The sequence below is a fragment of the Apiospora hydei genome (genome assembly GCF_038363865.1).
Source record: "Apiospora hydei strain CBS 114990 chromosome Unknown utg000004l_segment0_segment0, whole genome shotgun sequence".
Taxonomy (NCBI): domain Eukaryota; kingdom Fungi; phylum Ascomycota; class Sordariomycetes; order Amphisphaeriales; family Apiosporaceae; genus Apiospora; species Apiospora hydei.
The window spans coordinates 9,338,945-9,351,290 of NW_027117363.1; the positions used below are offsets into that span (position 1 = coordinate 9,338,945).

The 12,346-nt window shown below is 57.4% G+C and overlaps 3 protein-coding genes across 3 annotated transcripts; 2 read left to right on the plus strand and 1 right to left on the minus strand.

Moving 5' to 3' along the window:
- Positions 1 to 275: 275 nt before the first annotated feature.
- PG997_005383 (acetyl-CoA carboxylase) lies at positions 276 to 7,296 on the plus strand (the record flags this gene model as incomplete). Its single annotated transcript, XM_066809698.1, has 7 exons — positions 276 to 449; positions 542 to 807; positions 873 to 2,544; positions 2,571 to 4,505; positions 4,565 to 5,113; positions 5,170 to 5,710; positions 5,762 to 7,296. The coding sequence occupies 7 exons, from the start codon at positions 276 to 278 to the stop codon at positions 7,294 to 7,296; spliced, it is 6,672 nt and encodes a 2,223-aa protein (XP_066673316.1).
- Positions 7,297 to 7,552: 256 nt separating this feature from the next.
- On the minus strand, positions 7,553 to 8,561 carry PG997_005384 (uncharacterized protein; the record flags this gene model as incomplete). The annotated part of the gene is made up of 2 exons (XM_066809699.1): positions 7,553 to 8,169; positions 8,531 to 8,561. 2 exons carry the CDS (start codon positions 8,559 to 8,561, stop codon positions 7,553 to 7,555), a joined length of 648 nt encoding a protein of 215 aa, XP_066673317.1.
- Positions 8,562 to 9,250: 689 nt separating this feature from the next.
- Positions 9,251 to 11,015, plus strand: PG997_005385 (uncharacterized protein; the record flags this gene model as incomplete). The annotated part of the gene is made up of 5 exons (XM_066809700.1): positions 9,251 to 9,519; positions 9,579 to 9,732; positions 9,783 to 9,977; positions 10,010 to 10,657; positions 10,806 to 11,015. 5 exons carry the CDS (start codon positions 9,251 to 9,253, stop codon positions 11,013 to 11,015), a joined length of 1,476 nt encoding a protein of 491 aa, XP_066673318.1.
- Positions 11,016 to 12,346: the final 1,331 nt, after the last annotated feature.

The following is a 12,346-nucleotide window of genomic DNA, read 5'->3' on the forward strand; positions in this document are numbered from 1 at the left end:
ACCCAAATCTAACATTCACGATTTTCCTGCGCAGGTCGAGCCAGCAAGTCCTAGTCCAACTTGCTTCCACTTTCCACACCACTCGAACTTCGCTCGTTCCCCTCACGGCGAACGTCTTTCCACCGCATAATACCCAAATCCCACCATTGCTCGATCCTTGGGCCTCTTGGGAGCTCGACTCGGGCAATCGTTAGACTTTGATGAGCCCTTGAGCCTACTTTTACGACTAATTGCTTCTCCATCCTCCTACCAACCTCCTCCCTCCCTCACACACAATGGCTACCGCCAACGGAAACCGGACGGTGCCTGTCAGCAACGGCAAGGCGTCGTATGCCGAGACGCACCGGATCGCCGACCACTTCATTGGCGGCAACAAACTGGAGAACGCACCCTCATCCGTGGTGAAAGACTTCGTGGCTGCCCACGATGGACATACTGTCATCACAAACGTGAGTTACACCTCAACAACCCCGCCGTGCCATTAGGTGGGGGGCAGCTTTTCTGGCAAGTGCGTCAGTGCTAATTGCGGGTTTGCCGACAGGTACTGATCGCCAACAACGGTATCGCCGCCGTCAAGGAGATCCGATCGGTGCGAAAATGGGCCTACGAGACGTTTGGCGACGAGAAGGCCATTCAATTCACCGTCATGGCCACCCCCGAAGATTTGGCTGCCAACGCCGATTACATCCGCATGGCCGACCACTACGTCGAAGTCCCCGGTGGTACAAATAACAACAACTACGCCAATGTCGAACTCATTGTCGATATTGCTGAGCGTATGAACGTCCATGCCGTCTGGGCTGGATGGTAAGTGGTGTCCTGCTGGCTCCTTTTTTTTCTAGCTGGGCCCGGTGGCTAACAATCATCCGCAGGGGACACGCTTCCGAAAACCCCAACCTTCCCGAGTCTCTGGCTGCCTCGCCAAAGAAGATTGTCTTCATTGGACCCCCTGGTTCCGCCATGCGCTCCCTCGGTGACAAGATCTCCTCCACAATTGTTGCACAGCACGCCAAAGTACCGTGTATTCCCTGGTCTGGTACGGGCGTTGATGCGGTCGAGATAGATGACAACGACATCGTGACAGTTGCCGAAGACGTCTACCTCAAGGGCTGTGTTAACTCGTGGCAAGAGGGTCTGGAGAAGGCCAAAGATATTGGCTTCCCCGTCATGATCAAGGCTTCAGAAGGTGGTGGTGGCAAGGGTATCCGAAAGGCCATGTCCGAGGACGGCTTCGAGGCCCTGTACAAGGCTGCTGCGAGCGAGATTCCCGGTTCTCCCATCTTCATCATGAAGCTGGCTGGCGATGCCAGACATTTGGAGGTCCAGCTGTTGGCTGATCAGTACGGTAACAACATCTCCCTATTTGGCAGAGATTGTTCCGTGCAGCGTCGTCACCAGAAGATTATCGAAGAGGCGCCCGTCACAATTGCCCAATCACCCACTTTCCGAGCTATGGAGGATGCTGCTGTCCGCCTGGGTCGTCTTGTCGGTTACGTCTCAGCAGGTACTGTCGAGTACCTGTACTCGCATGCCGATGACAAGTTCTACTTCTTGGAGCTGAACCCTCGTCTGCAGGTCGAGCATCCCACCACAGAAATGGTCAGTGGTGTCAACCTGCCTGTGGCGCAACTGCAGGTTGCCATGGGTATTCCTCTGCACCGAATCCGTGATATCCGTCTGCTCTACGGTGTGGACCCCAAGACCTCCACGGAGATCGACTTCGAGTTCAAGTCTTCCGACAGCGAGAAGGTCCAGCGCCGCCCGCTCCCCAAGGGCCACTGCACAGCCTGCCGTATCACCTCGGAAGATCCGGGTGAGGGTTTCAAGCCTTCCAACGGTGTGCTGAAGGACCTTAACTTCCGTTCCAGTGCCAATGTCTGGGGTTACTTCTCCGTCAGTACTGCCTCGAGTATCCACAGTTTCTCCGACAGTCAGTTTGGTCACATTTTCGCGTACGGTGAGAACCGTGCCGCGTCTCGAAAGCACATGGTTGTTGCCCTGAAGGAACTCAGCATTCGTGGTGACTTCAGGACCACTGTCGAGTATCTCATCAAGCTGCTCGAGACGGAGGCGTTTGAGGACAACACCATCACCACGGGCTGGTTGGATGAGCTTATCACAACCAAGCTCACGGCCGAGCGACCCGACCCCATGCTGGCCGTCGTGTGCGGTGCCGCTACCAAGGCTCACATTGCCAGTGAGGACTGCATTGCCGAATACCTGTCTGGTCTTCTTCGAGGTCAGGTGCCTTCCAAGGAAATTTTGAAGACGGTTTTCAGCATTGACTTCATCTACGAGGGTCAGCGTTACAAGTTCACCGCCACTCGCGCTAGTGTCGACAGCTACCACCTCTTCATCAATGGTTCTCGCTGCTCCGTCGGCGTTCGTGCCCTCAGTGACGGTGGTCTGCTGATCCTTATCAACGGACGCAGTCACAGTGTCTACTGGAAGGAGGAAGTTGGCGCCACTCGCCTGTCTGTTGATAGCAAGACGTGCTTGCTTGAGCAGGAGAACGACCCCACCCAGCTCCGCACCCCAGTCCCGGTAAGCTTGTCAAGTACACCGTGGAGAACGGTGAGCATGTCAAGGCCGGCCAGACTTTCGCCGAGGTCGAGGTCATGAAGATGTTCATGCCTCTGGTCGCGCAAGAGGATGGTATCGTGCAGCTCATCAAGCAGCCCGGTGTTACCATTGAGGCTGGTGATATCCTCGGTATATTGGCTCTGGACGACCCGTCTCGCGTCAAGCAGGCCACGGCCTTCCTGGGTCGTCTCCCCGATCTCGGTGTCCCGCAGGTTATCGGTAACAAGCCGGCTCAGCGGTTCGGTATGCTGTACAACACGCTGAAGAACATTCTCAGTGGTTTCGACAACTCCACGATTCTCAAGCAGACTCTTGATGAGACTATCGCTGTTCTGCGCAACCCCGAGCTTCCTTACAGCGAATGGACCTCGCAGCACTCGGCTCTCCACTCCAGAATGCCCCAGAGACTGGACACTTTGCTGACTCAGGTCATTGAGAAGGCCAAGTCTCGAAATGCCGAGTTCCCGGCCAGAGCGCTCCAGAAGACCATGGCCAAGTTCCTGGATGACAACCTGTCGGCTGGCGACGCCGATCTCCTGCGCGCAACTCTGGCACCTCTCAGCGACATTCTGCAGCTGTACTCGGACGGTCACAAGGCTCGCGAGCTCCAGGCCATCTCTGAGCTCTTGACCACGTACCATGATGTTGAGAGCCTCTTCTCGGGTCACCGATCTCAGGACGAGGATGTCATCCTCAAGCTCCGTGACGACAACAAGGATGATCACATGAAGGTCGTTTCCACTGTTCTCTCCCACAGTCGTGTCGGCTCCAAGAACAACCTGATTGTTGCCATCCTGGACAAGTACCGACCCAACCAGCCTAACGTGGGCAACATCAACAAGTACCTCCGCCCTGCCCTCCGCAAGCTTACTGAATTGGAGGCCCGCCAGACCGCCAAGGTCTCGTTGAAGGCTCGTGAGATCCTCATCCAGTGCTCTCTGCCCTCTTTGGAAGAGCGTACTGCCCAGATGGAGCACATCCTGCGCTCGTCTGTTGTTGAGACCAAGTACGGTGAGTCTGGAGGCTACCGGGAACCCAGCCTGGATGTCATCAAGGAGGTCATTGACTCCAAGTACACCGTCTTCGACGTGCTGGCTCTGTTCTTCGGACACGAGGATCCATACGTCTCCATTGCTGCCCTCGAGGTGTACGTGCGCCGAGCCTACCGTGCCTACAACCTCAAGTCGGTGCAATACCACGACGATGAGGCCGATGTGCCGCAATTTATTTCGTGGGACTTTGCTCTCAAGAAGGTCGGACAGTCCGAGTTCGGCATCCCTGCCAACTCCTCGTTCCCTTCCGCACCCGGCACACCCACTGGCGGCGAGTTCAACCTCGGACGTATTAACTCCATCAGTGACATGTCCTATCTCTCGCGCCACAACGACCAAGAGCCTTCTCGTAAGGGTGTCATCGTCCCCTGCCGTTACCTCGATGATGCCGAGGAACTGCTGCAGAAGGCACTCGAGGTTCTTCCTAGAAAGAAGAAGACTGCGAGCCTCATTCCCGACCTGAGCGGCAAGCGCAAGCCCCTTCGCGGCGATAGCAGCGACGAGCTGTGCAATGTCCTCAATGTCTTGGTGTACGACTCTGAGTCGCAGAGCGACCAGGATGTTGTTGCAAAGATTTCCGAGACCATTGAGGCCTACAAGGAGGAGTTCCTTGCGCGCCGCGTTCGTCGCGTTTCTTTCGCATGCGGCCGCAAGGATGGCAACTACCCTGCCTACTATACTTTCCGTGGCCCTGCGTACGAAGAGGATGAGAGTATCCGTCACGTCGAGCCCGCGCTTGCTTTCCAGCTGGAGCTCGGTCGTCTGAACAAGTTCAGAATCTCGCCGGTGTTCACGGAGAACAAGAACATCCACGTGTACGAGGCTATTGGCAAGGGTGTCGAGACCGACAAGCGCTACTTCACGCGTGCTGTCATCCGACCTGGCCGTCTTCGAGATGAGATCCCTACTGCGGAGTACCTCATTTCGAGGCCGACCGTGTCATCAACGACATCTTCGATGCTCTTGAGATCATTGGCAACAACAACTCGGATCTGAACCACATGTTCCTTAACTTCACTCCTGTCTTCCAGCTGCTGCCCGAGGAAGTCGAGCACTCTCTCCAGGGCTTCTTGGACCGTTTCGGCCCTCGCGCCTGGCGCCTTCGTGTTGCGCAGGTCGAGATCCGCATCATCTGCACAGACCCTCAAAATGGCACTCCCTACCCTCTGCGTGTGATCATCACCAACACTTCTGGCTACGTCGTCCAGGTCGAGATCTACGCCGAGCGCAAGTCGGAGAGGGGCGAAATGGTCTTCCACTCGATTGGAGGCACCACCAAGATTGGTTCCATGCACCTGCTGTCTGTCACCACTCCTTACCCCACCAAGAACGCCCTCCAGCCCAAGCGTTACAAGGCCCACTTGATGGGTACCCAGTATGTCTACGATTTCCCGGAGCTCTTCCGCCAGGCTATCCAGAACAGCTGGGCCAAGGCCGTCAAGCACCAGCCGTCGCTGGCTGGAAAGCAGCCCCTGTGGGCGAGTGCATTGACTACCACGAGTTGGTCCTCGACGATACTAACAAGCTCGCCGAGGTCTCTCGCGAGCCTGGTACCAACACCTGCGGCATGGTTGGATGGATGATCAAGGCACGCACCCCCGAGTACCCCAAGGGACGTAAGTTCATCATTGTTGCCAACGACATCACGTACAAGATTGGATCGTTCGGCCCCAAGGAAGACTACTACTTCCACAAGTGCACCGAGATGGCTCGCGCTCTTGGTATTCCTCGCATCTACCTCTCGGCCAACTCTGGTGCTCGTCTCGGTCTTGCCGAGGAACTCATGCCTCACTTCAAGGTCGCCTGGAACGACGCGACCAAGCAAGAGTCGGGCTTCAAGTACCTTTACTTGGACGACGAGGCCAAGAAGCGCTTCGAGGACGGCGCCAGCCGCGACGTCATTACCGAGGAGGTCGTCGAGGATGGTGAGACACGCCACAAGATCACGGCCATTATCGGTGCCGAAGATGGTCTTGGTGTCGAGTGTCTGAGAGGATCCGGTCTCATTGCTGGTGCCACCAGCCGAGCCTACAACGACATCTTCACGGTCACTCTGATCACATGCCGTTCTATTGGTAAGTCTTTTCTCCCTAGCACCCATTATGTTAGTTGCTAATGAATCCCAGGTATTGGTGCTTACCTCGTCCGTCTCGGCCAACGTGCCGTGCAGATCGAGGGCCAGCCCATCATTCTTACTGGTGCCCAGGCTCTGAACAACCTTTTGGGTCGCGAGGTCTACACTTCCAACCTGCAGCTCGGTGGTACTCAGATCATGTACCGAAACGGTGTTTCTCACTTGACTGCGAACGACGATTTCGCCGGTGTTTCCAAGATTGTCGAGTGGCTGTCCTTCGTCCCTGCCATGCGCAACATGCCAGTGCCCATCTCTCCCAGCGTCGACTCTTGGGACCGTGACAACATCTACACGCCCCCAGGCAAGGCTCCCTACGATGTCCGCTGGCTCATTGGCGGCAAGCAGGATGACGAGGGCTTCCAGCCCGGTCTGTTCGACAAGGACTCGTTCGTCGAGACCCTTGGCGGCTGGGCCCGCACCGTCGTTGTCGGTCGTGCTCGTCTTGGTGGCATCCCCATGGGTGTCATTGCTGTTGAGACTCGAACTGTCGAAAACGTCACCCCTGCCGACCCCGCCAACCCTGACTCGGTCGAACAAGTCTGCAACGAGGCTGGTGGTGTCTGGTACCCCAACTCGGCGTTCAAGACCGCTCAGGCCATCAACGACTTCAACTACGGTGAACAGCTTCCTCTCATGATTCTCGCCAACTGGAGAGGTTTCTCTGGTGGTCAGCGCGACATGTACAACGAGGTTCTCAAGTACGGTTCTTACATCGTCGATGCCCTCGTCAAGTACGAGCAGCCCATCTTCGTCTACATTCCTCCTTTCGGAGAGCTTCGTGGTGGATCTTGGGTCGTCGTCGACCCTACCATCAACCCCGTGGCCATGGAGATGTACGCTGATGTCGACTCTCGCGCTGGTGTTCTGGAGCCTGAGGGTATCATCGGTATCAAGTACCGCAAGGAGAAGCAGCTCGAGGCCATGGCTCGCATGGACGACACCTATGCCGCCCTCAAGAAGCAGGCCGCCGACCCCAAGCTGAACAAGGAGCAGCTGGACGAGGTCAAGGAGAAGATGACGGAGCGCGAGAAGCAGCTCTTGCCCATCTACGCGCAGATCAGCATCCAGTTTGCCGACCTGCACGACCGCTCTGGCCGCATGAAGGCCAAGGGCACTATCCGCCAGGAGATTGAGTGGAAGAACGCCCGCCGCTTCTTCTACTGGCGTGTGCGCAGAAGACTCAACGAGGAGTACATTCTCAAGCGCATGAGCGACGCGTCCTCCAAGTCCAACGTCAGCTCCACTTCCTCTGCTCCCAGCAAGGACCGCCTGCAGAACCAGAAGACGCTGGCTGCCTGGACTGGTGTTGCCGACTACAACACCAACGACAAGGCCGTGGCCACTTGGTTCGAGGAGAACGCCGAGACCGTCACTACCAAGGTGAAGCAGCTGAAGGCCGAGGCTGTGGCCAGCTCGGTCTCAGACATGCTCCGTGGGGACAAGGAGTCTACCCTCAAGGGATTGAAGGAAATGCTTCACATGATGCCCGTCGAGGAGCGCGAGTCTATTCTTAAGTACCTCCAGTAAAGATAAATGCCGGTATGTATTACGACGAGGACGGGTATATGAGGGAAGACTAGGTTTGGGACGGATGGACGGATGTTTGGTCGGCTGGCGTGTATATATATCTACAAGATGTTTCGTGTACGATGGATGGTGTTCCCGGTGCTTTATATATAGTTTGGCGAGCAATGATTCATGCAATTTCAACTGTTAACATTATCATATTGTGCGTTCGCTTTCTTGTGACCTTGGTACCGAGTAATCCGTTAAGGTGTTGGTTTTAATATTCCGAGGGCAAGGTGGTTCCATACAAGGCGTATATGAATTCGTTCACTCCAACTCTCAGATTGTCATTTCGCCAATTGGGTCGGGCTACAGCCCGGATGGGCTTCGGTCGTGGCCGCCCGGGCCCTACCACCGCTTTGAGCCAGCACTCTGGGCACTCGAGATGGCTGCCGACGTCCCAGTCGTATACAACCTCGCAAAACACGTGGTTCGGCTCGCCGGCGGGGAACGCGCGCTCCGGCACGCGCTCGACGCAGCGCTCGACGCGCCGGTACCAGTAGTCCTGGCTCTGGGGGCGGTGGTGGCAGCAGGCCGGGCAGTAACGCACCTTGTTGGCTGGGGCAGGGGTCGTGATGGTTCTCCAGGACCTGGCTGTTGCTTGCTGCCCTCCTCCGGGGGACGGGGACGAGAAGCCGTCGATGATGTGCTGGAGTCGCACGGTGGCCGGGCAGGGCGGCTCGAGGTGGGCGTGGTGCCGGAGCGAGGGGGTGCGGATCGGGACCAGCAGCAGCGCGGCGGCGCGGAGGAGGGGCCTGCAGGTTAGGGCCAGGGCGAGCTGGTCTAGGGGGTCGTGCTTGCTGTTGGGGTTGGAGGTGTTGTTGCGGCCGGACTCTTCGAGGATGAGGAGGAGGAGTTCGAGGGGGAGGGTGGGGAGAGTAGGGAGTGAAGGGGGTGTGGGGGGAAGGGGAAGGGGAAGGGGAAGGGGAAGAGGGAGAGGTAGATGGTTGGGGTGGAGAGGGGGTTGTGAGGATCTGGTTGTTGGGAGGAGTGATGATGGCGGCGACGATGGTCTCCCAGGAGAGGGTTTCGGTGATTGACTTCATGTTAGGGGGTGATGCTGACGGAGAGCAGGAGCCGGGGGATGGATGAGGGAGTAAGTAGTAGAGCCATTGAGAAAGAGAAAATAAGGCTGGGTTTTTGGAATTGCTGCTTTGATCGCTGTGACTGTCCATCTGTCTATCCCGTTGCTAACCTATTGGGCAACCGTGGTCTGGCGGAAGCATGTTTGTAGATGACTTGAGCAAGTAAAACCAGAGTCCGAAGAAAAACAGATACACATATTTTTAGATTGTGTAGACGAATTTCAACTGGGCTATGCGTGTGTAATGTCATGATCTTGCGCTCGACGCTACTTGTGTTGTTCAGGGAGGAGAATGCCAAAAAGGAGGTCACCAACTTTTCACGAGGACATGTCACACATTTTGCTTCAGCACCAACATTACTTCCATAGATCTTACTTCTTGACGATACCATACTTGAGAGAAAATTGCGATGTACTGAGATGGCATTGCCAAGAAATGTCAATCTGGAAGCCCATGGTCAGGGGGCTATGTGATAATTCGGGACCAGCTCCTGACCGGGAAGTAGGGAAATAAAAGAACATAGAAACTCGACAACTACGCTGCATATAGTATTGGTTCACCTATTCTCCTAATGGTCTGTGTCTCTCGGCATATGCATTGGCCTTACTCGTTTCGACTGTTCTGGACTCCACCGAACCCCAGGTTTCCCCGCAGAGCACTCCCCCTGTCGCGGGTGAATTGGGGATTATTCCTCCAATCATGGCCTTCGGAGTCGTCACCGACATGGAGTATAAGTATCTGTAGACGAGCGACATCGTCAAAGGACAGCAGTATCATTGGCGCCGTCCTAGACCACGAGATCTCACCGCTCCCAGGCCGCTACCACTTCAATGCTTCTCTCGAGGATAGCCCAGGGCCCTCTCCGGCTTCTGGGGCTCGGTCTGCTCGCTGCCAACACAATAGAGGGTGCAACTACCGCACCCACGGCCCGGACGCTCAATGGGACATACGAGGGCCTGCACCTCCCGGACTGGGACCAGGACGCCTTTCTGGGGATGGCCTTCGCCCAGCCGCCCGTGGGCCCGCTGCGGTGGCGCTGGCCGCAGAGCGTCAACGAGTCCTTCGAGGGCGTGAGGAACGCGACGGCGTACGGCTACTCGTGCATGCAGTACGGGACCAACTTTGACCTCTCCGAAGACTGCCTGACCATCAATGTAGTGCGCCCGGCAGCGGAGACGTCTCCGACAGAGTCGCTGCCGGTCCTCGTGTGGATCTACGGCGGCGGCCTCTCCTCGGCAGCACGGCGGACCCCCAGTACAACCTCTCGGGCATCGTCCAAGTGAGCCAGGCCATGGGCCGCCCCGTCGTGGCCGTGAGCATGAACTACCGCCTGGGCATGTGGGGCTTCCTGCAAACCCCCAGCTCGTGGCCGAGGGCTCGAGCAACGCGGGCCTGCTGGACCAGCGGCTGGCGCTGCGGTGGGTCCAGGAGAACATCGGGGCGTTTGGCGGCGACGCGGCGCGGGTGACGGTCTGGGGCGAGAGCGCGGGCGCGCAGAGCGTCGCGTACCAGATGTTCGCGCACGGCGGGCGCGACGACGGGCTGTTCCGGGCCGCGGTCCTCGAGAGCGGGGGCCGACGGGGGCGCAGGTACAGCCGTTGGCGTGGTACGCCGGCGCGGTCGAGAACCTGACGCGCGCGGTCGGGTGCTGGGACTCGGCATCGGCCGACAAAAACCAGCTCGCGTGTCTGCGGTCGGTCGACCAGGCCGCGCTGTTCGCGGCGCGCCCGAGCGTGGTGTGGAACCCGCTGCTGGACGGGGACTTTCTGACGGGGTACCCGTCCCAGCTGATGCGGGAGGGGAGATATCTAAGGGTGCCGCTCATCACGGGCGCCAACACGGACGAGACGTTCTCGCTGCCCGGTAGGCAGGATACGGAGGAGGAGCTCTTCGACGCGTTTTTGAGCTGGCGCTCGTACGCGCTGACGCCGCCGACGGTTCGGCGGCTGCTGGCGCTGTACCCGGACGACCCGTGCGCGCCGGCGCCGCCGTATGCGGTTACGAACTGTACCCAGCGGCCGGGCGCGGGGGTGGGCAGGCAGTGGCGGCGCGGGGCGGCGATTGGGTCGGATTTGGTGATGGGGGCGCAGCGGCGGCGGATGGCGGAGCTTTTCACTACGGGTGCTTCTATGGGGGAGGAGAAAGAGAAAGAGGGAAAAGTGAAAGTGTACAGCTACCGCTTCGACCAGCGGATCTGGGACGGGCCCGAGTGGGACGGGGTCAAGCACTTCCAGAACGTGGCGTTTAGTTTTCAGAACGTTTCGGGACTGCTGGGGCCCAGTCCGGAGTACGACAGTCACTTGGGGCTGGCGCGGGGGGATTGGGCGGGCTTATGTGAATTTCGTTTGGGATTTGGATCCAAATGGCGGGCGTCGGGGAAATGAGAAGAGGGAGGAGATGGAGGGGGAGCAGGGCGATGCGATCACGGAAGACGGCATGATGTTGAAGCTGCCGTACTGGCCGGCGTACGATTTGCAGAACCCGAGGAACATGGTGCTCAATGCGACGGGGTGCTGGGTGGAGGAGGATTCGTGGAGGCGGGAGCAGATTGCGTTTATTAATACGCCGGAGGTGACCAAGGAGCTGCTGGGTTAGCCAGAGGTTCAAATGATGCTATACTAATAAGGTAGATAGATACATCATGGGTAAAATGCACGCATGGGGAAAGAATTGGTTCCGCGCACTTCTGGTTGCGGTTGCTATGATATGATTCCAGATATCGAGATTGGAGTGGCCGACATAGGTATATTCAGTCAAACAACTCCAATGTACATCACACGTGGACGAGGTTCACAGGTACAGGCACTAGTGGTTTAGTGGTAAAATCCATCGTTGCCATCGATGGGCCCCGCGTTCGATTCGCGGCTAGTGCAACACGCAACTCAAACTATCTTTTTTGCACTCAGAGCAACCAGCCCTTTCGCTTCGGTTGGATTGGTGAATGCGCTTCTTTTTTGAAAATTGCTAACTTTGGTGCGACTGTTGGTCCAACGCGTAAGAGTGAGCCGACGCTGGTTTGGCTACTCCGAGGAGTGGAAGGGGTCAGAGACTGGCTGTACCGTTCCGCCGGGCATACGGCGGCAAACTGCTGGCAAACACCCACGCTGGAATGAATGTATGGGTTAGGGGGTGCTCGAGTACATCCATCTTCTGGCAAGTCTGGTTGCTGTCATGTGGTTCTGGCCGGAACGTATCAGCCAGCGCACGGTAGCAGTTCGCATCTGCCGCTTGCTGCATCGCCAGCCAGCCAGAACCAGGGAAGCTGCCTGGTTGGGCAGTCCTCGTACGTCTGCTTGGCGCAAGTGTGACTTGTCTCTTGTGATGACGAGGAACTGCGCAGCTGCGGGCCAATACGCAGAATCGGGTTCGGCTTGCGATAGGATCGAAGTAGGGCCTGGCAACATACACGAGCTTTTCCATCCAACTCACTCATGCGGCCACTCGAGTCAGGTGATTCCCACTCATATTGCTTTGGCCGGTCGAGGTCGTGTATGTGTGAGCTGTTTGTGATTCCTTTACGTAGCTAGGAGCTAGGTCTGTAGTTCATGTCATTCATTCGGTTGCCCGGCTTTCTTGAAGTTGCATCACAGCCGTTGGCTGGTGACGCATGTAGGTAGGGTCGCCGTCGAACTGGGCTCTTGGCTCTTGGCTCTCTTCACTGCCGCTACCCGCCACCCGCCTCGTCCTTTTCAGCCTTTAAGGGCGCGCAACTATGTAACGCTGTGTGACCAAGGCTAAAGAAAGTAATGCAGGCCGATGCAGATACAGGGGCGATTCTAGTCTTTTCGGGAGGCCGCGGGGAGGGTCGCGGCTCCGCAAAAGGCACTGAGGTGAGGTGACGCTTATTATCTATTGGCCAAGGCAGGCTTCTGGTGGGCATGAAGTCATGCTAGGAAGAAAAACAATCAGGCTCTTTTGCTGTACTG